This window comes from Natrix helvetica, assembly GCF_964273705.1.
Source record: "Natrix helvetica genome assembly, chromosome: 2".
Taxonomy (NCBI): Eukaryota; Metazoa; Chordata; class Lepidosauria; order Squamata; family Natricidae; genus Natrix; species Natrix helvetica.
Window position 1 is genome coordinate 196736839 of NC_138552.1, and position 24114 is coordinate 196760952.

At 36.7% G+C, this 24114-nt stretch overlaps 1 protein-coding gene across 1 annotated transcript in view; it reads left to right on the forward strand.

Annotated features, from left to right (window-relative positions):
• The window catches only part of LAMA2 (laminin subunit alpha 2), a 464667-nt gene that overhangs the window by 279706 nt on the left and 160847 nt on the right, over positions 1-24114 (forward strand). Inside the window, exons 17-22 of the mRNA XM_081941542.1 lie at positions 147-274; positions 4041-4127; positions 11368-11579; positions 15029-15135; positions 16732-16995; positions 20157-20337. Of these exons, the coding sequence (XP_081797668.1) occupies positions 147-274; positions 4041-4127; positions 11368-11579; positions 15029-15135; positions 16732-16995; positions 20157-20337 (979 nt within the window). The remainder of the gene's footprint in view (positions 1-146; positions 275-4040; positions 4128-11367; positions 11580-15028; positions 15136-16731; positions 16996-20156; positions 20338-24114) is intronic.

A 24114-nucleotide genomic window follows, 5' to 3' on the forward strand; every position in this document is an offset into this window, starting at 1 on the left:
GATGTGATAGTTTGAAGTCTGATGGAAACAAAGAATAAATTTGAGCCCTAAGGGATTCCATACCATGCTAGCTTACTTTTAAAACCTAGTACTCTATGATGCACTGAAAAAATGATGTTTTGTGTCTTCTTCCTCTGTCTGTTTAGAACTGCAAGCACAACACAGGTGGTCGATATTGTGATAGATGTCTTCCTGGTTTCTATGGAGATGCTACTAAAGGGAAAGCTGATGACTGCCAGCTGTGTGCCTGCCCACTGAGTATATCTTCAAACAAGTAAGCTGCAAATTCAGTCAGTAAAAATACTATCAAATTGTTCCTTGAAGTATTCTTTCATCAGTCCATGAGAAAACAAAAAAAAGATTAGCATCAATGTACAAGGTATCACAAAAATTCACCAGTTCTCTTAGTTTTCAGCAAAGCAATAAACATTAACACAAAGTACCTTTTCATTACAATCACACAATGCTTTTATTTTATATTCCACCATTTTCACAATGTTCAGATAAAAGTAAAAAGGAAAACACCACTGTAATAGATCTATATAGGATCCCCAAAGTTCAGTTTGGTAGGAAGATCTATTTCTCCTGAGATTTTCTATAGTTCTCAGCAGAATATTTGACAAACTGGGATTAAACCTATAGAGTTCACTTTGGAATAGGAATAGCTAATTTCTTGGATCTTGTACTCTAGAAAAAGTCTTGCTATGCTAATAACTAACTGGATGACACTTCTTATGACTGAGCTTTTATATATTTTATTATAATATGCTTTTATAATAAAAGCACATGGTCCAGAAAAAAAAGCATAATTTCCTCTTGGAAGACGCAAGAATTTGACAGAGGGACAAGCAAAGCTTCCAATTTTTAGATACCATAACATACAAGCTATACAAGCTTGAAATATAATTAAGAAGGAGTTATGCCAGCATATTTTCCCTATTTGTTTAAACAGCCCAACTTTTTGCAGACTGCCATGTAAGCCTGAAAAAAGATGCTGCTATTTTAAGATGTTGCCTTATTAAAGTTAATACAATTCTTAAAGCAGCCACCTCTTTTCACCTGCTCAAGAAGCTTGAAAATTACAGGGTTTTTTTATTGAAAGGCCGTGCTTATACAAGGTCCAAACAATTTCTTTCAGATTCTCAGTGTGCACCATATTAACACGGAGAGTTGCTTAACTTTCAAATTGTCAGGCACTATTCACTATAGACCAGTGGTTCTCAACCTGTGGGTCAGGACCCCTTTGGGGGGTCGAATGATCCTTTCACAGGGGTCGCCTAAGACCATCGGAAAACACATATTTTCGATGGTCTTTGGAACTGAGACACCAATTTTATGGTTGGCGGTCACCACAACGTGGGGAACTGTACTAAAGGGTCGCGGCATTGGGAAGGTTGAGAACCACTGCTATAGACAGTTATATGGTCTTCAGAAATCTGATGTCTATTTGCAGTGCTTTGTGACTTGTTGGTCTGTTACCAACTCTATGTATTACATGTGGCGATGATAAAGGAAAGCCAGAGAAGAATTAGCAGCAGGTATGCCTCGCATGCATAATGGATTTGACAACAATGGAGATAGGTAGAATTAGACTTTGAAGTATACGTGGTACTGGGTATTCTCAACTGTTCATCTCTGAGCCTTATTAATTGTATATTGGGGATACTTTGAAATAAAAGAAGGATTTTTAGAATTAAGTGTCTGCTTTTTACTGCATCAGGAAGCCTAGGTCCAACTTAATATGGAAATTAAGTTGGAAAAAATAATGTTCTTTGCCTTGCTGGACTCTCCCTTTAGAACATACAATATCTAAAACATCTGAGGTTATTATGCTTGCTATATTTACATAAACAGCATCCTTTCTGAGGACCTAATCGGGTCATGCTGGTTGATTAAGATCAAAATTCACATACCTGGCAAATAAAAGAAATGACATGGATTTCAGGAAGGCTTCTTTTCTGCTACTTTCCATCTCTGTGCTGTGCTTCTTCCTCACATAAATGGAACTATTCCTCTCCTTTCTCCTACCCAGAATCTCTCACAATTTTTTTTGATAAACAGAATTATCGTTAAGGCGGCAGGCAAATGAGCTTATGTATGTTGTGGCATTTTGAGGTCCATAAGATTATATTGTCGAAATTTAGTTGCAAACCACCATTTTCAGTCGTCTGGTTTCCATTTCCATTTTTGTTTTTAAGTATCCTACAATTGGTCCAGGAAGCTTATTCTTTGCAAGCAAGCAAACAACAACCAATTTGTCCCAATGACCAAAGAAAAAAGAGCTGGGTTGTTTTCTGTACTCTGTCAATCATGACTTAATTCATACAACCCAGGGTGTAGTTGGAATGCCCACAAAAATATTACTTTCTTCAGACTTAAAACACCTTTTATATCATCCATCTAGGTTATGGTTACTGGAAAATAAGTTCCATTAAATTTAATGATATTTCCTAAATAGATACATGTTTGTTTTCTGCTGCCAATCAGAAACTTTAGACTTCAGCAGAAAACACAATAATTAAAACTGCAGCTTGTGTGGTTTCTTTTAATAACGGTTACCTGTCAATTCATAAGACTTGTTTAAAAAATCTCACGTAGGTCTTATAATGTTGCAGGTGTTAATTGTTAGTAGAAGAAAGACTGATGCCATTACTTGCTTATATTTATTGCACTGCTACAATCACGTTAAACTAAGCGTTATCCTAAGGCTGCAAACCTACTGCTGAGTTGTTTGGAAAATTTAACAACTATGTAGTGCAAACAAATCTCAAAGTGAAATAAAAAGAAGAAGAATTGAAGACTGATCTCTTTAAAATAGTAGAGTGACAGATACCCTGTTGTTTCAAACTGCTTGTATCTTTCAGTGTGCCAGGAGATTACTTCATTCCAGTGTGTCAATCAGATAGGGGAGGAAAAGAAATATAGAGGGAAAAGGGACTAGGAGGCAGAGCATCACACCTAGGGTAAAATGTCTTCAGAGATAATGAACTTATTATATACCTGTAAAAGCAACTCTGCAGCTGCTATAATATTTGTAAAAAAAAGAGAGGAAACCATCAAACAAATCAATATAAAGCTCCATTTGTGATTATATGCAACTTTTTGAAACTTCAGGCTAGAAGTGGTGGGGGAAAAAACTGCTATTATGGTGCAAATGATTAATGGACTTTGCAATCAGTTTCTGCTACTTGGGGGCAAGTCCCTTTGAATTCCGCCAGATTTGTTTTTGAGGAAATATTTGTAGGATTACCTGATGACAGATTGAAATGATTGGAAATGCCCTCCTGATAGTGAATAGAATTGCTTTATGGATAGTAACTAATTGGTATGGAAGGCACTGTTAGCAGAGTGAGAAAGATTGTGATCATTGGCTAGTCCCACATCCTCATTCTTTTCCTGAAGTCTGCTCCAGAGACTTATTCAAAATAGCCCAGAAGGTTGCAGTCAGAAATTTCTCCTATTCTAAGAACATCTTCTACAAACAGAAAGTCAACAAGTGGATATTGCCTTGAGGCGCGATGTTAGATGCTAATTATTTAGTCAGTTGACCTATGCAATTACATGCTGTTAGATAAAGTCCTTTAAAAAGCAGCGTGATTCTCAATTTACTTTCTCTTCAGTGCAGGAGTGTGTTTTATCGGTTTATGTAAACTGGGATTATTGAACATCCCCATCAATTGTCCTTCAGCTGCAGTGAACTTTCACTTGGGAATCTAATGTTGCCAGGCCCTTGGGGGCTCAGACAAACAGCTGTACATTCCTGCTTTTTTAAAATGGAGTAGAGTCTCATTGATAGACCAAAGGCCCATAACAACATGTCATTTGGATGCTGCCACTAGTTTGAGCTATATCCAGTGTCGGCAGAAATAGCTTCACTGGCTGGAGCCAAACCATAAGCCCCGTGTGTGAGACCAGACAGACTTTCTCCTTGCTCTGTTTTGAAAGCAGCGTTCTCAGAAAAAAACAGTAGTTATGCTGCAAATGAATTTCTTTCTATGCTTTTTCCCTTACCTGATTCTTGCTCTCCACCACCAACAAAGTTTCAGTCCCACGTGTCATTTGGACCAAACTCATGGATTCATTTGTGATGGATGTCCCCCTGGGTATGCTGGTTTACGCTGTGAAAGGTAAGAAAGTTTTGCATGCTTTTTAATATGGGCTGGGGGGGGGAGTTTGTCTTTTCATATTAATGTACCCATATTTAAAGACCTAGTACGTTAGTGCCCCATTATTGCAGTAGAATATCACTGGCATGCAGGAATCCTATTTTAATGAGAAAATTTCTTCAGCTGCTTTATGAGCCAACAAGTATAATTCTCCAGATAAACATGAAGTATTACATCAAAAAACATTTTTCTCTCTTCTTTTTTTGTTGTTGATTTTTCTGGGTTTTGAGAATGGTTTAATTGTTGTTATACTGCCTTCCAAATTTGTTTAGAATACTAAGAGTGTATTTAATCAATTATTCAGTGAGTTGCCATTTCATCTCTGAATGAGCCAAATTCAAGTGAGAAAGAGGGCGAGATTTATTTATCTGAATTATTTTTAATTGTCTGTTTTCAAACTTATTAGCGTTGGATTCTTTCAAATGTTTATTCAGTATCTGAAAACAGGATTATTGATACCATCTCTATGTTTCATAAGTGTTCTCCCACCCACCCGCCGTTTTCTGGATGATAAAAAGGAATGACTTCCCAAGTGAGTGAACAAAGACAAATGTAGACATTTGGCAGTCAATGATGAAAACTGTACATCTTTGTTCTCTTTTTTTTGCTCTTTCCTTGAAGTGGGTTGAGTGAAATGTTTTTAAAATTGTGACAATTAAAAGTCAATAAAAGACGGGCAGGATTCAAAGGGGGAACATAAATTGGAGACAGTTTCCCCTTTCTAGCTTTCCGTCCTATATTTTAAAATCCCATATTTTAATTGTGATGCTCCACTGAATAGCACTAGCACTTAGACTTATATACCCATTCATAGTGCTTTTACAGCCTTCTCTAAGTGGTTTACAGAGTCAGCATATTGCCCCACAACCATTATTTTACCCACCTCGGAAGGATGGAAGACTGAGTCAACCTTGAGCCTGGTGAGATTTGATCTGCCAAACTGCTGGTACCCAGTGTGCAATAGCTGCCCAAAAAGCCAACACAGTCCTAGGCTGCATCAACAGAGGGATAGAATCAAGATCACGTGAAGTGTTAATACCACTTTATAATGCCTTGGTAAGCCCACACTTGGAATACTGCATTCAGTTCTGGTCGCCACGATGTAAAAAAGATGTGGAGACTCTAGAAAGAGTGCAGAGAAGAGCAACAAAGATGCTTAGGGGACTGGAGGCTAAAACATATGAAGAACGGTTGCAGGAACTGGGTATGTCTAGTTTAATGAAAAGAAGGACTAGGGGAGACATGGTAGCAGTGTTCCAATATCTCAGGGGTTGCCACAAAGAAGAGGGAGTCAAACTATTCTCCATGGCACCTGAGGGCAGAACAAGAAGCAATGGGTGGAAACTAATCAAGGAGAGAAGCAGCTTAGAACTGAGGAGAAATTTCCTGACAGAACAATTAATCAGTGGAACAGCTTCCCTCCAGAAGTTGTGAATGCCCCAACACTGGAAGTCTTTAAGAAGATGTTGGATAGCCATTTGCCTGAAATGGTATAGGGTTTCCTGCCTAGGCAGGGGGTTGGACTAGAAGACCTCCAAGGTCCCTTCCAACTCTACTATTGTATTGTATTGTATTGTATCAGCAGAAGTAGCCTGCAGTACTGCACTATAACCACTGCACCATCACAGCTGATTTCTGGTAACTCTGGATGAATGGTCTCCAAGATACTCTGTCTCTCAGCTCATTATGCAATTCTTGCAGGTGTGTTTTTGGGGCTTCCAGCACTCGGTCTATTCTAGCTCTGCAAGCTGCCCTGGAGACCCAATGGGGGAGAGGAGTACCACATTAGAGGTGGCAACTGGACTGATGGCAAACCCTCATCCAAACTCTTTTTCATTCTGCCCTGTATTCTTTTTCATACTTCTCATCACTGTAATTCCACAGTTCCTATAAGACTGCAATCCACCACTGCTTTAATATCTTGTTTTACTTCTGGTACGCTTGTTAGATCATGACATGCATAGAATCTCTACAAATATTAAAATGGTAAATCACTATTTTTAAGGACATAAAAATGGATCTACTAGGACAGTGATAACTGTCTAGTTTGTCTACTAGGACAGTGGTAACCTTGGCAGCTTTAAGATGCATGGACAACAACTTCTAGAATTCCCCAGTCAGCATGAGGAGCTGAAGTCCATACATTTTAAAGCTACCAGGATTGAGAAACATTGCACTAGAATACCTACTGCAGTATGTGACATTTGAGGAATTGCAATTCATGTAAAGAAGTACAAACAATTATAGAATGTTCCTCCAGTCTAACAGTAAGGAGGAAAATTTTAGAAAATATATTCAATTGGCCATATGCTACCCTTCATTAACAGGAAACCTGGGAACTGAATCAAAGAATTCAACATTTACAGAAAGTCTATATTGTGCTATATTTGGCCTAATCCATCTGCCACAAGAAGGACTTACATATTCATTCACTTATCACTGTTACAGTCACTTCTGAACATTTTTCTGTCTTTCTTTCCTCTCTGCTGGCCTCTTCTCAAACCTGAGAGATGTGAAGCTAACAAATGTAAGAACCAAATCAGCTGAAAAGTACTTACTTATAACTTGGTCAATGTGGAGGTCATTGAGATTTCCATTCACAAGTACCATCCATGGAAAGCAAGAAATGAATCTGCTGTTTTTAATGGTTACAAATTGCATAAAAAAGCTCAAGGCACTTGCATTTGTGTATTTAGAAAGCCTTCTATGGAAGCTATTAACTGAGAGTGAGTAATCACTTCAGAATTTGCATGGAATCTCTTCATGTTTTAGCATGCCAGTGCTCCTCTGTCATGTGTAGCTATTAAACTAACTAATTTAGAAATTATCATGAAGTGTTCTTCATTAATTTTGCCTTGGAACCACAATGATTCCTCTTCAGTGCTTGAACTGACTTTATGAGTGTTTCTTTTTCAAGTGTTTTTCCCCCCTTGCCAAATCTTTATACATTACTTTATACATTTATATGTGTTTATTTAGACTGACAGTTGCCCATTTCTTCTTCTGCTGCTGCTTCATCTTTTCTTGTCTTTACCCCTTTTTTTAAAAAAAGGACCATCATTTCATATTCCAGATGTTCTTTTATGTTCTGTAACTATTTCCTCGCTGTATCTTAAGTTGATATCATTTCTTCTTTGATAAATGTGAAATGTTTCTGCCTTCGTTGCCAACCTTTTTTCTCTCAATGGACTCCTTATTACTTTCATGGTTATACCCTAAGTGAGGCATGTCCAAAGTCTGGCCCGGGGGCCAATTGCAGCCCATTTTCAAATTTCGAGCGGCCCGCAGCTTCTTCTCCCTGCCTGAGTTATTTGTTTAGTCTTTCATAAAATAGTTCATTTGCATTTAATGTTAATGGTTCAAAGAATGTCAGGCTGAATGGTCAGCCCAAAACATTTTCACCTCATCAAATCTGGCCCTCCTTGCAAAAGGTTTGGACATCCCTGCCCTAAGGCCTGTATTTGGGATATTGTCTCTCTGTGTGTGGGGTTTCTCTTTTTCTCTCCTTTCTTCTACTCCCCATCCCTTTGCTCTAATTCAGTTCTCATGTCTCATCAAGAACATCTGAGGTGTTATAGTTGATCTCGAGATGAATGGCACAACGCATGTTCAGCAAAGGTTGAGACTTCCGAATTTAGAAGCTCTCAAAGATAACTGTTTGGAATTTATTTCAGGGAAGAACCATAAACCACTGACATGGTTTTATTTTAATGTAAGGAAAACAAAAAACTTTCAGAAATTTCTAAAGCAGGAAAAGTCAGCAGAAAATGGAGAAAAACATGGACGTCACTGTGCTACAGGTAGTCCTTGACTTAGGACCATAATTGAGGTCAGAATTATGTTGGTTAATTGTGCCAGTGGTTAAGCAGGTAATCATGTGACCAACCCAATTTTATGAAATTATTTTTGCAGCAGTGAAAGCAAATGTCATGGTTGTTAACTGAAACTGTTGTTCACAATGGGCTTTTTTTTTTACTAGAAAATAAAACAGTTTCTAGCGAAACAAAATCCTGTAAATCACAGCCAGATGACCGCAGAACACTGCAAATAGCAGCTAGTTGCTGAGTGCTCAAAATGCAATCATGTGACCACTGGGGTGGGGCAGACATAAGAACTTCCAATCCAGATCATGCGTATCTTTCGGGGTACTTGGGCAGGTGTCCATTGAAACTCATTAAGCAGCAACTACCTGTAAATTACAAACAAAATATTGTTGTGGACCCTTTTTAAAATTTAAAAAAATCCTTTGCAGTGGGTCTATATTTACACTTTGAAATTATAAATCCCCTACTTCCCAAAGCATCAGAAGGCAAGACAAGAATCAGTGGATGGAAACTAATTAAGGAGAGAAGCAAACTAGAACTAAGGAAAAACTTCCTAACAATGAGAACAATTAATTAGTGGAATCTCTTGCCTTCAGAAGTTGTGGGTGCTTCATCATTGGAGGCTTTTGAGAAAAGACTGTCTGAAATGGTATAGGGCCATGAGGGAGAACCTATGGCACGCATGCCCAAAGTGGCACACAGAGCCATTTTGCCTGGCATGCGCTGCATCGCCCGTTCCTCTTCCAGGTTTGTGGCATTCATGCACACATAATACTGGAACATTTTCTGGTGCGGGCATGCATGCTGGCCAGCTGATCGTCCTGTACGCATGCGTGCCAGTAACTGAAAGACTAGGTGGCCAATGTCCATGCAAGTGCCAGAAACCGGTAGTTCATTTCCCCCTTTGAATGTGCCCTTTGCATCTCCTCTTCTGGGTTGTGCGAGCATGTGCTCCCTTTTCGGCACTTGGTGCCAAAATGGTTTGCCATCACTAGTATAGGGTCTCCTACTTGAGCAGGGGTTTGGACGTGAAAATCTCCAAGGTCTCTTCCAACTCTATTATTCTGTACTCTATATTCCTTTTCCACCTAGATTTGAGTAAACCCACTCTGATTCAAAGCTGCTTTGTGAAGCAATACAACTCTCTCATTTCTAAGAGTGAATCAGGCATTTTGCTTCTCTCCGATCTACACAGGAACAATCTCAGAGGCCTTTTCTGGAATTTACAAGATCTAGAAGAGGCCTATAAAGGAGTGTAAAAGTGTGTGAAACAAATGCAAAGAACGAAGAAAAACTGAGTTGCAACTTGCAAAGTGCCTGACAGGTCCACATCCAAGAATCCTTGCTTAAGTTCATGTTCTGTTGTTTTTCTTAAGCTACGGTGTTCAAAAAAGCAAGCCCAGTTGAATCTTGCTGCCCTCTAGAAATGACTAGTGTTCAATTATTTCAGAAATCATCATATGCAGCTCAACAATTTCCTTTCATTCATGTGGAATAATTATTATTTCCCAAATAATCCTTTCTGAATAGATTAATATGATTCTTTGTGAATTAATACTGAATGATTTAACCTAAAAGTCACAACATGAACTTTAGAAAGAGAATGACTTTATAGTCGTCAGAGGAAACATGTGCTTTCTACTAGATTAGGATTGCTCCTGATTGAACTAACGCTAAAAACCTAGAGAAATATGAACAATATCTTTTTATAACTCATAAGTATCCTGATAATGGTACCCTATTTTTCCTGCTAATATCGTATACTTCATTTTCTACATGAATTTGTTTTCCATGAATGTCGGCATAGTAGATGAAAAGGAAATAAAATGGTGATTAGTAAAGTATTTCTTTAGCTAGGCAGAATAGATTAGAGGATTTGAAATGCTGAGAGATAAGGAGTACCTAACAACTTTAATGCCTCCAATTCCCAACTTGAACTGGAAGATATCAAAGTAGGGTCTTCTGTTAGGAGAATTTGCTCCAATGGAATGCTTGAATAGGCATATAGACTTATTATACCAAGAGACAAAAGTTTGTATTAAATTTAGGTAGCAGAGCACCAAAGAACAATATAAGTGGATTGTCATGTATTGAAGAATGAGTTACGATTAGAAGTTCATGCATTCCACACATCCTTGGGGTGTGTTATTACAATAGGCTTTGTTGGGGGTGTGTGGAATTGCTGGCATTATCAGATGAAAGAGAAAGGCTAATGGAAAAAGAAAAAAAATGTAACAAAACCCGATAAGCAAAGAGAATAATGAATATTAATTGGAGGAATCTTTATTGTTCCAATATACTTCCAGCAATCATATTGCATTAGCCACATGGGAACCTTTGTTCTATGCTTCTATGTAATTTAAGAACAAAATAAGCAGACTAAGGCTCTAAGCATAAGATTCAGTTTCTAACTGTGTGTTGTTATATATTACCAGTCATGGAGACTATAGTCTTAGGGAGCTATTTGTCTTCTGCCCTATCAACCTCCTTTGAAGCTGATCATTGAACAGGATTCATAAGACGTGGCCGTTAACATTTTCTCCTATCCTTCTAAACATTACAGATATCCCATTTTGTGGTAGGAGTCCAAAGAGAATTTTACCTACTATCCTAAACATATTCAGAGTAAGGCATTGGATTTGCATACATGTATAATTCAGAAACAGCCTTTCTTATGGATAGAGATATAGATTTATTATACATATACTCTACTTCCTTGTCATTTTGCAAAGTTTATTAGGTTCCATCTTAAACAGGGATTTTTATGTTGAGGAGGAGAATAGCAGTTTTCTAAGTAAGTTATGGTACTGTGCCCTTATAGGTGGTACCTAGGTGGTGCCACATAAACTTCAATGCAAAGATGGTATTTCTGACTATGATTTTCTTCATCTTTAGTTCTTGCGGCGTAGTCCCTTCTTATTTCCCTCCTTCCACATTATTAGATAGATATCTAATGTTAGATATCCACACAAGCTGCTGTGGTTTCCACTCCAGTCCTCTGTTTAGGCAGGAACAGAGGTTTAACCTGATTGGTTGAGAGGTCTAACAGCTCCCTATAAAAGGAGAGCTGTCAGACTTAACAGTCGCTGGATTGTACATACTTGTCTGTGAATAAAGAGCTGTTGTTGCCTTGAACCAGAGTCTGTCCTCTCATTGCCCTGATCTAACACAAAGCATAGCTGGCAGACTATCAGCTGGTAGTTTTGCTACTTATTATTGTTGTTTGTTTGTTTTTAAATGAGGAAGGGATCTGGAAATGCTTCAGAGTATCCAAATCAAGCTATTTTTAGTGCTTCCTAAAAACCACAAAACTGTAATCATTGTTTTATACCAACAGGCCGAAGTAAGTGCTTGAACTGATCTGTCTGTCGCCCTAGGTGTGCAGAAGGCTATTTTGGACAACCTTCAAAACCAGGGGGATTGTGCCAGCCTTGCCAATGTAATGACAACCTTGACTTCTCCATTCCTGGCAGCTGTGACAGCTTGTCTGGAGCTTGTCTTAAATGTAAGCCAGGTACAACAGGCCAGTACTGTGAGAAGTGTGCTGATGGGTATTTCGGAGACGCTCTTGATGTAAAGAAATGTCAACGTAAGTCCTGGAAACTTGCTTTTCCTGTCAAAATGCATTCATTCCCTGTAGGCACATCTCATCAGCGTGTCAGACAGTACGTGCATTCATTTGCATAGCATTACATAGAGTAAATCCATATTACACAAAGCAGGGCCATTCGGATTGTCTTGTTGGTTACCCCACACACACTCAATAGCCTGTTAATAGCCTAGTGGTCATGAATTGTTTTTCACAGATATGACCCTTTCTATTCCTCTGTACTTCAGTTTTTGACTTTCTTTCCATCATGGAGAGTTATTATATATAATTGTATATTATTCTTGCAGACCACAGCCATTATTCCCCCTTTCATTATGGTACCATGCTTTAAACCCTTTTTGGAAGTGCCCCCTGCAATAAGACAAAGGAACTAAAAACACAGATAAAGCATTGTACATGAATATATGTTTGCGCATTTATAAAAACTGATGACCTCCATTTTTACAGAGTGTTTGGGAATGAATCACCCCTGTAAAATTAATCACAATTAAAGTATTTCTTTGAGAGGAAGAGAGGTGTGAAGTGTTCCATTGAATGCCATGTTTGTATGCCAGAGGTTGAGGAGCTGGGGTATTCTAGTGAGAAACAAACATTGCTAAACCAGTTGAAAGCATATAGTCATTAAGGCTACAAAAATAATTTAGATAATTTCTCTGATTATTGCAAGGGTGTAAAACTGGTAATCCTTTCAAAGATTATCATACCTTCTTTGGAAGGGTTCCCAGGTTATTTAGGATAAACATAAGTATTGGTGCCAAATCTTTGACAGGATAGAACCATTTCAGTGTTTTTAAGTGTTTTGCCAGGAAGTGAAAAATGTAATAATAATGCTAAAGGTTTTGCAGGGAACTGCATGAATTTACTATAGAAAATGCAACAAAAATACTTAAAAATTACTTAAAACCAATCACATTCTAACACATAAGCGGGTAGAATGAATTTCAATTTTAAAAATAAGAAACTAGATGAAATTGAATTTGAAAAAAATAAAGTACCACTAATCCTTACCTGAACTGTAGTTTTTGGCTAATCTATAAAAGGGCTAATCTATAAAAGGACTCAGAAGGCAGCAGGAAATTCAGAGCAATTTGTTGATCTTATGCTCTGAATTAATAGTTGGGGAGTTCTGTAACAGACAAAATGAGTATGACTCTCCCCAACATGACTTCTATGGAACCAGTTGCTTTTTTTCAGTTACCTTTTAAAGTTTTACATATTGTGGAAATAAATAAATAAATAAATAAAGCCTGGAAAATAAAACAAAACCCTAGAGATACTCATCTCTGCCTATATTTGTTTCTGTGATATTATCATTTGTCCATTGTTAAGTTTTCCCTTGATCATTGTTGCAACCACAGCTGTTGTCTGAAGATGAGCTCTCTTACTGTATTCTTTTGTCACCTCTTCCCTGATGTTTTCTCTTGTCTATTTCTGCAAAGTTGCAGATCTGTTGAAAAAACACTCCTATTTCTCTTTCCTATTTCCATAATTAAAATACACATTTTATATTCAAGAATGTAGACAGGCAGTTTGTGTTGTGTTCTTCATTGTCTCTGTCTAGTCTGCAGCTCTTAAGATATGTATGATATAGGGGTCATCCAACTCCCAAATAAGTCCGACTTTGCTTAGATTCTCAGTACAAACAACATTCTAACACATTTAGACTATATAGCCTTTATTGTCATTGTACAAAATAAATGCAACAAAATTGGTTAATTTAGACTAGCATAAGAGTTTATGTATTAACAATTCACTAGCATGTCTGATGCCTTATTTGTTAAATATACCAAAATCAAAGCCCCAAACTTGAAAAATCAAGATGGAATTATAGTTCCCTTCATCGCATTGACGTTCCTTGAGTCACAGTTCCAGTACACAACATTTTTCACAGATTCAGATGTATAAGGGCTTATTTTACAGATACGGATATACACATTGTTTTAATTTTGCCAGTTGACTTATTCTCTGGTAATGTATGGTAATGTATGAATAATGTATCAATTTTTCATGGAACTTTGGTTAAAAATTCAGTGGTCATGGGCTTATTTGCAAATATATATGGAATATATGGGTAATTTAAACAAGTATTATCACATATACTCATAGATAAACCTATCAGGATAAACCATACACAATTTGAGACATGTATTTTAGCATCTGAAATTCCAAATTATTCATGACTCATGGTTATATATGGCAAACATGTTCATTATATCAGCTAAACTAATCATCTACATCCAACCATAGATGATCATTTTATTCTTCATTGCTTTGAATTTCATAAAAAAATTATCCATAAATAAACAACATCCTGATTCCACATCCTGACTAATAGATAGATAATGTTATCCATAGAAAAAACTACTTTCCAGAGCCAATTTTTTGCCAATTTTCAAATGTCAGGTTTTTTTAAGGGAATAATATATTTGGGGTTCATTTTAAGAAACACTGTCTCTTAAAATATGCATATGCAACATTTGGAATGAGATGTTGCCTGAAGCTGATAAGGAAGAATCTTATTCTGAGAATTAGATCTACTCAAGGGACAAAAAGTAATATGGAAAGGTTTTTAGTGAATGGTCATATATGCTCCTTTTAATACTTAAATAATATTTTACAGTTTTTTGTACAGAAGAGGAAATCCATAGGTCAGGCCAGTACAAATTGTCATTTGCCACCATTCATGTAAAAGGTAGTGTTTTTCAACTTCAGAAATTTTAAGATGCGCCAACTCCCAGAATTTCCCAACCATCATGCATACTGTTTGGGGAATTCTGGGAGCTAAAGTATAAACATCTTACAAATCCTGATGTTGAAAATGTATTTGGACTTTGATATTATTTAACAGTTCCTCTCTTCTTCCACTCTAATTCAGGAAAAAACAAGAACATATGTTGGGCTGCCACAAATGCTGGTTGCTTTATTAAACTGAGTAAATTACAAGAGGTATAAGGCCATCATAGGGTATGACATAAAGGAATCATTAGCCTGTGTATAGATCAGATTACTGACTTAATTTGCTCATTTTTTAAAATAATTTGCAAGCTACTGGTAAATGAAGATTTGGGGTTAGTTCCACTTCTTCAGCTCTTAAAAGATGATAAATGAGAGAAAACAATTTTCCTCTTTATTTCCTTGCTAGGTATTCTAGAGTCTTTTACTTGCATAAGAACTGTGGAGATTAGCTGGATGGCAGGCTGTAAATCATAAAGCAGGAATTGATTTGTAATGTACGAACATCTCCTGCTACAGAAGTTGATCTTTTCTAGCCTTCTGTTCATTAGCGTAAGGTAATTTAAAATGTTACAGGAGCTAGATGACTAAAACTCTTGCAAAAGATTGCCAGCAAATGTTTTATATATACAGTATGATGTGTGCTATGGAAGTTCATTATTGTCTCATTGCAACATGTTCTTGTCTACCTCAAGCCTGCAGCTGCAATATCAATGGCTCATTTTCAGAAGCCTGTGACTCTAAGACTGGACAATGTCATTGCAAGCCCAATGTTCTGGGACGTCAGTGTAATCAGTGTAAGGTAAGACACCAGAATCTGATGCAGACTTAATTGTTCTGTTTCCCATCTTTTATGGAATAGAAGAGCGTGTCTATATACATGAAATGTCATTGGTACTTTTACACACATAGCAAGTTATGTGACTTTCTTTTCAGTATTAAAATCTTTGTCTTCATTGTGTTCCTGGAACACTTCTATTTGCTAAATAAATTATATTATTTTTTTCTGGCATAAAATCTATCCACTTTTAGAATCTAAAACATAATAAATATATCATGATTATTTTATTTACGCTTTCAAAAGGGCGAGGAATAATTTTCGTTAAAAATATTGACCTAAGAGTTTACTTGTTTTTAAAACATTGAAGTAGATGAACGGACAGAGATCTTTTTCTCTGTAGTGTGATAAAAATATTTTTTCTGTTTTTTTCTGAGATGGAATACCATTCATCCATAAAGCACTATGATGGAGGGAAGTGCTAAATGTGCAATCTTACGTATATTTCCTTTATAGCAAAGGCATTTCTATGTATTGTAACTAACCATACAAACAATGGTGAGCAACTGGGTTCTCCAGACATTAACCTGTGATATGAGTTAAAAGCAGATATTTGCACTTTCAGCACAACTATGCCATGGAGATGTCTATTTTGATATACACAATATATAAAATGCTATATATCTCTAAGTATATATAAAATGTATTTACATGCCTTTCATCAGATGCTCTTAGGAAGATTTTAGAGTTTAAGCTATACAGAATGTATCATTTGATCTAATCTTCTTTTCCCAGATACAAAAATACAGAATAAATAAGGAAATCAGAATAAGGAATAATTCCAATGCCTTTCTGAATCCTGACAATACAGCGATGAGCACAAAGTTCATTAAGCATTTAACATTAAATTACTGATATGTTCCTCATCAGTGAAGATGCCTAGAATCCATGCATCTTCATCCTAATGATATACAGTACTTATAATTTTTTTTTTCCTCATGAAATATAGATGCTTAAAGCTCTTGATTTTGGGCCTTGAAGCATTTAGGGTAGAATATTGTAAAATAGCTAGAGCAAACAACCAAGTATATCTTGGAGCTAATAAACAGGTAATTAGTTTACAGAGTAATTATGAAATTAGAGAGCAATTATAAAACATGAGTGTTTTAGGGAATATCAATGTTTGTTTCTACTAGACATTTGTCCCCATCTCCTGTATGGCTGTTTAAAATTGAACAGCTGGAAGTGCAAGGAGGAACCATCAGTATTCCAGAATTTTAAAAACAAAATTTTTAAGCATTGTTTCCAGAATTCTTACTAATGTTTGCCAAATAGCTGTGCCAAAATGTTGAAATTTCAAGGAAGCTTCTTATTGTAGGTGATGTAAACGAAAACAATTCTTATTGGAAATAATTCATGGCAACATTTGCTTGGTTTTATAAGTGAAAATCAATGCTTTTAGTATTGAAAATATGCTGTAATAGTAATATGATTGGGCCTGAGATTTAGCTCTACAAATCTTTGGTATTTCTCTCTTTTATTCTCATGTAATCTGCTCTTCTGACATTTCGTATACATTCACTTCTTAACTTGTTTTCCTCCCCTCTTCCTCTTCAAAAGTCCACTTACTTTTGGGCTCCCGAAAAGCAGTTCTGCATTCCGTGTGGCTGCAATCCAGTAGGATCCATGTCCTTGAACTGTGATGTATCAGGGAGATGCATTTGTAAATCTGGATCTGCTGGTAAACGGTGTGAACTGAGCAGGCAGGTGTATATCCGGAAAGGGAAGCCGTTGTACTCTCAACAAACGAAAGCACCCCATCAAAGATGGGGCTCTCCCACAGCAAGAGGGTGTCCAAGGGGTGCTTTCAAGTCTTCTGCTGTGGTAATAAAACATGATGCATTCCGCATGTGTTGCATTTTGGCATGTATTTGTGCTGGGAAGTACAACGTTAACAACTTATCCAAGACCCTGAAAAGAAAATGAATGTCCTATCAACTTTCAAAACAAGGCTGGGAAAATTATAATGATGGAATTATAACCTTCTGGGAACAGAGCCTCCACCCAAATGCTCAAGGAATTCCTTCTACAAACACCTCACAACAGTACTTTTTAAATTAATATACTGTATAGACAATTTTAGTCATAAAGTTAGCACCATTAGTGCACAAATAAATAAATAAAACTTTTCTCAATTATTCCAATATGATTGAATTTTTTTTCTTTTAAAAATTCCCTTTTCCCCCCCCTGAAAATAAGACCTCCCCAAAATAAGTCCAAGTGCTTATTTCAGAGGTCAAAAGAAAATAAGACCATGTCTTATTTTTGAGGAACTACGGTATGAATGAGGTATATCCTCCTTTTGGGAAATTGGACACATTATAATTAAATGGTTGCCATTTTATTGCCACATAAATTGGTAAGATGCTCCCCAAAGATTGCTTTAGAGCAGTGTTTCTCAGCTTTGGAAATGTGAAGATGTGTGGACTTCAATTTCCAGAATTTCCCAGACAGTTGATAAAGTTGAGAGACACTGCTGTAGAGTCTTGTAAGATGTAAAATGTGATACAGGCGGGTGCTTTGTTTTTCAGCTTGTCAGCTTTCCATTTAATTTTACATCTTTGTGTTAAAATATTGCAGCAGAATTCAAGGGATGTGGAACAGGGAATCTGATGAACCCTAAATGAACTCTCTGATCTGATCTTCCCCTGCAGTACATCGATATAGGCAGATATTTGTGACTCCCTTAGGCAACCATTGCTTCTGCTGACCTTTTGCTACAAGTAACATGAACAGACATGTTTGTTCACTGCCAGATGCACTTATATGCTTTTCTGCATGATATTTTTAAGCACTTGCAGTGATGCTCTAAGTCCAAAGCGTAGGGACCTACAAGTCAAAAATAACAATATTTTTGCCATAGCAGAATCTGTGTTAAAAGAAACAATGCATTTCTTCTCATTGGGCCACAATCCCTTGAGCTACTTTATACCAAACAGAGTTTAAAGGTGACCAAGGAAATTCCTTCCTCTTGTATTTTGAAAGGCAGATCTTCCTGCAGTTTCCCTTTGCAATGAAGCTCTGTTTGAAACTCTCCTTAATTGAGAAGATGCTAGTTGTATCATAGTATGCGTGGGTTGGAGAGAGCCTGCTATTGTGACTGTAGTTCCAAAACGTCTTGGAAATTCATCATTGGAAATGAGTTTGCTTTGAATGTAGAAGCCTTAAGATAGGTAGACCTTGACTTAAGATCACAATTGAGTGCAAAATTTGTGTTGCTAAGTGAGACACTTGTCCCATTTTACAACCATCCTTTGCTCCAGGTGTTAAGTTAGTAACATGGTTGTTAAGTGAATCCCCAACTGATTTTGCTGGTCAGAAGAGCAGAAAAGGTGATCACGTGACCCTGGGACTCTACAACCGTCATAAATATGAACCAATTGCCAAGCATCCAAATTTTGATCATGTGACTTTGGTGAATGCTGCAGTGTGAAAAACAATGATAAGTCACGTTTTTCAGTGCCGCTGTAACTTTGAAAAGTCACTAAATTAACTCTTGTAAGTTGATGACTACCTGTATTAAAGAGAAGATGAAACGTATTATATTATTTGCTATCTTCATGTGAAGACAGCAGATAAAACATAGTTTTAGTTAACAGATACAGAGGTATTTTTAAAATGGGATTTTCAACAGTTCACCATAAATGAGTTAAAATGTGATCTGTCGTCCATACAGGTCCTAAAACTAAAGAGAATCCAATTTAACAAATAAGTCAAAAACATTGTACTTGTACATTGATTTATTGAGGAAAATGATCCAAAGTGCTGTCTCTCTCTCTCCCCCCTCTCTTTATCTTTCCCCCCTCCCTCCTTTCTCTCTCCTTCCCTCTCCCTCCCTCCCTCTTTATCTTTTCCTCTCCCCCCCCCCTCTCTCATGTGTTTGTGTATTTATTTTTTATTTACGGCATAAGTGTGTGAACCTCTAGGATTATTGGTTCATTTGAAAAGGAAATTCACACAAGGGGAAACAGAATCTTGTAGCAAAGAATTTTATTCTAAAAGGAAATTTATTTTCTTATTTTCAGCCTTTAAACAGGACTTATCATCCAACTATTTATTTAAAACTGCATGCTGACTATGCCTGGCTTCATTGAGTTATTCTGAATTACTCTTGAGAGTGTTGAACTTTGGTTTCAGTTTGTTTTTATCCCTCTCTCACTTCCGCTCTCTTCTTTTCTTTTCTTTTTGCCTTTTTCTGCATCATAAGAAGAGATAAGAGGGTAACATAAAAGGATAACAGTATTTAATTAAACCTTAATTGCATCAGTGAAGCTTTTGCCCTCACTGCTAAATATAGCAATCGTCCCAGTATACTGAAAAGAAGAAATGTCTATAAAATGTGCATGTTGATTGTTTTAACCTGGCTTCCTATCAAGAAACAGATTCAGGCTTTACCTGGATTATCAGAATGCCAAGTGTATCCATAATTAAGGCAGGACAAGAGTCTGGTGTATTCTGTCGACTGGTGCATATTTTTATGCTTTGATTGAGTCCCTGTAATGGTAACTCAAGGAGCTATTGCAAACTCCTTGAAGGCAACATTTTATGTAAGATACAGGTATCTTTGTAAAATGTTTTTATTGTAACAGAAATTTAAAAGAAAGACTAAAAGATATGCTTTTGCATCGTGTTATTTAACAGAGATATATTAATGAGACTTCATGTACATATTTGACTTCATAAAATTCAAAATGGATTGATTTGAGTTTCACATTTGGACATTTACAAATGTATTTTAGACTGAACGTATACAACTTAAAATATATAAAATATGAACATGACGTCATTTGGCTATAAGTGGAACTGACAGTGTTTATCCATTCTAAATTATTTTGGTTGTCCAAGTTGGTGGTGGTGGGGGGGAGTAAAGTCATTCCTTTCTACCATTATGTAGCTTTTTCAAATCTGTATGGTGTTCCCTCTTTTCTATCTCCTTGGTTGTTGTTTTTCCTGCTAATTGATTTTCCCTGTCTCTATTATGACAGTCTGGTACCTTTGGTGTGCAGTCATCAAGAGGATGTCTCCCTTGCAATTGTAATTCATTTGGATCAAAATCATTTGACTGTGATGAGACCGGACAGTGCCACTGTCAACCAGGTGTTGGAGGAAAGAAATGTGACCATTGTGCTCATGGATTTTATGGTTTTGAGGAAGGAGGATGCACCCGTATGTATATAATCAAGTTTTCATTTAATAGCTAATAGCTTTGTGGGAGGGGAAGGGTTTTTCAAGACGGTCTTCCAATTGGCATCATTTTTACTATGGAATTTAACTCTAGCAAAATTGGTTTTACATAGGAAAGTTTTTTATTTTATTTGAAAACTTGGACAAAGTATTTTCAGACATGCAATCATAACATTTTAAAAAGCAAATAAAACCTCTGCAATTAAACGATATAAATATCAAGCAGACATCATGTTATTTAGGGCAAAATCTGGGCATGAGAAGTTATAAACAATGGAAACAATATTCTTAACAGTATGCCATTCATTGAAATTATTTCCTTTGCTCGGAAATTATTTTCTTTGCAGTTTACATTTTCTAATATCTACTGCAAAATAAAATAAAAGTCCACTTTATATTAGAGTTATTATTTAAAAATAATTGTTATATTTATCCAGCTCTGACCTATATTGTTGACCTACGATCCTACTTTAGAACTAAGGATGCTCAAGAAATTAGAACTTAAGACATTGTAATATGAACTATCTGTAGCTGATGTTCAGATCAGAATATACTTATTGGTGTGATGAACCCTTCTAAACTGATTGAAAAACGTGCTTCAAAACTCACTCAATTGTTCATTTGTTGTTTCTTTTTATTCATTAACACAAAAATGGTTTTTTTCAGATTTCAGATCTTATTAAACAGCAAAAAAATTGAAAATACAAAAGGTTAACAAAGTGGGCAGTGTTGATTTAATGAATAGCAAATAAGGGTTGTGCTCTAATAAGATGAAAAGAACTTTTTCCAAGAATCCATGTGCATATTAAATTACTAATTTTAATATATGTATATGTTATGCATTTTTAATTCTGATTATAAATCCTTTTATTAGACAAAGCACTAAAAAATACATACTGTATATCAGGGGTGGGTTCCTGCTGGCATTATTACCGGTTCGGCACCCAAAAAACTTTGCACGCACTCTGCGTTCCGTGTGTGTGCACATTTGCACCTAAAAAGGTCTGTGCATGCACACAACATTTAAAAAGGGGGAAAATACATTCTTTTCAATGAAGATTGTCCTACGCATGTGCAGAACAGAAAATCAAGATCAAGCTGAGGATCGAACTGGTTCGTCGCATGTCCGGCCAACCTACTACCTACTCAGCCGAACCGATCCAAACTGGTAGGAACCCACCTCTGCTGTATATTAAAGAAACAGCAAGAATGAACTGAGGAAAGGGAAGAAAAGGAGCAACTCTATTTTTAAAATTCCTAGCTCACCTCTATGTGTATGTGACTTCCTCTATCTCAGGTCCTCCACCAGAGGTCTGAGAGTTTGAGAATATGGTACGGGATTCTGTTCCCAACACTACACTCTTCTGGACACAGAGCTTTGATGTGGTTCCTAGGATCTGTTGGAGCCACTGTCCCAGCTTAGGAGCCACAGCCCCGAGTGCTCCTACTAGCACCGCAACTTCTTTGGTCTTTGCTTTCTGTAAGGTGACCAACTTTTTTACAATGAAAAGGAGGACAAAACACGTTCTATTGTCCAAAATGCTAAGGTGACCAACTTTTTTACAATGAAAAGGAGGACAAATAAATTGGAAAAAATATATCGTAAATAAAAGAAATATTTTATTCATTGCAACAATAATACACTAAAATATGATATATGCATAATAAAAACATTTGCAACATTTTATATTGTAATTATGCGTACATGCCTGTTAATTATTATTTAAATGAGTACTTTTCCATTGAATTAATATTTTTTGTCAATGTATCATCTTCTAACAATATATTAGAAATATCTGAACAAGAAATATCCTTCATATTGAATTTTACGGCAAGTGCTGCAGCTAGAGTATCAACATTCAATCTCGATTTCTCACTTGTCGAAAAATCATTGGCAATTGAAAAAAACTCTTTCAACTGCTGCATTAGTTCCAGGGCAGCACAACGTAAATTGAACAAGTATAAATAAATGTTCACATGGAATATGTTCATTTTTGAAATGGCTGAAAATATCCACCCATCTTTTATCAATTTCAACATGTTGATTTTCCCATTGTATTAATTTTTCAGAATTTAAATATACATTCAGTCTTCTAATTTCTTCAAAGAGACAATTGTCATCTATTTTAATGTCTAGCATTTCTTTAGATAAAAATTCAACACAAGATTCAATATCTGTTCAATATACTTGCGATGAAACTGTTTAATAAAATACGTCACATAACGCGCAACAGATTAGTCTTCAAATATCAAAAAGGAGGACATGTAGGAGGACACTTTTCGAGGGAGGACAGAACTTACAAAAGAAGGACTGTCCTCCCTAAAGGAGGACAGTTGGTCACCTTACTTTCTGCATCCTCTCTAGTTCTTCCTTTAGGCCTCAGGATTATTCCAGTTCCTCATACTTATTCCTGAAGATACTGTCACTTGGCACAATCACATTTATCATCACTGCTTTTGTTTGGTCCTTGTCTACTGCCTTGATATTTAGTTGATTGGCCAGTAGCTGCTTGTTCAGCTGGATCTGGAAGTCACACAGGATCTTTGCCTTCTTATTCTCCACAACCGTAATGTCACCCTTCTCTGTCTGAAACGGTATAGGGTTTCCTGCCTAGGCAGGGGGTTGGACTAGAAGGCCTCCAAGGTCCCTTCCAACTCTACTATTGTATTGTATTGTATTGTATTGTATTGCATTCTCGACTTGGGAGGTTCTAGTCCAGAGTTCCCCAACCTTTCTGGGTTGGCGGCCCAGAGCAGGGGCAGGGGGGAAAGAGGGGATGATTTTATGGCAGGGGTAAGTGCAAGTGTGTGTGTGTGTGCACAAGCACCTGCAACATTCATGGTGACACTCATGTCAATGGAGCTGGGTGCATGCACCAGACAACCACACATGGCCCGGTGGCAATTAGCCCACAGCCCCTTACTGGACCATGGCGCACAGGTTGGGGACCCTTGTTCTAGCCCATACATAGTGCAGATATTCCTGTACACAATGCCTGCTACTTATTTTGCCATGGTACATCTTCTTTAGGAAAATTGATCAAATCTTCAAACTTCTAAATTTACAGAAGAATAATTGTGCACCTAAATCATTTTCTTCCATATTTAATGCCAGGTCTCAACTAAAAGAACTCATACAAACTGCATGTATTGGCTAGAAAAATTTAGAAATGGGTCCATGTGTTCTGGATCAGTGATTTTTTGAAAAATTGAATATAATTTATGAGAGAAAATATACGACTTAATAAAGAAAAATATTAAATGAGTATATTGGGGAAAGTATGCATAAAAATTATAGAATAACAGAGTTGGAAGGGACCTTGGAGGTCTTCTAGTCCAACCCCTTGCTCAGGCAGGATACCCTATGCCATTTCAGACAAATGGTTGTCCGATTGCTTCTTAAAAACTTCCAGTATTGAAACATTCCAAACTTCTGGAGGCAAGTTGTTCTACTGATTAATTATTCTGATTGTCAGGAAACTTCTCCTTAGTTCTAGGTTGCTTCTCTCCTTATTAGTTTCCATCCATTACTTATCCTGCATTTTGGTGGTATGGAAAATAAGTCAATCCCCTCTTCTTTGTGGCAGCCCCTCAAATATTGGAATAGAACACTGTTATCATGTCACCCCTAGTCCTTCCTTTCATTAAACTAAATGCAAGCATTAGGATAATTTTTTTTTTTGCTTTTTAAAAATTTACACAGTTGAAAAACTAAAAAAACTAAACTAAATCAGCTTCACAAATGGATTTGACGTATAT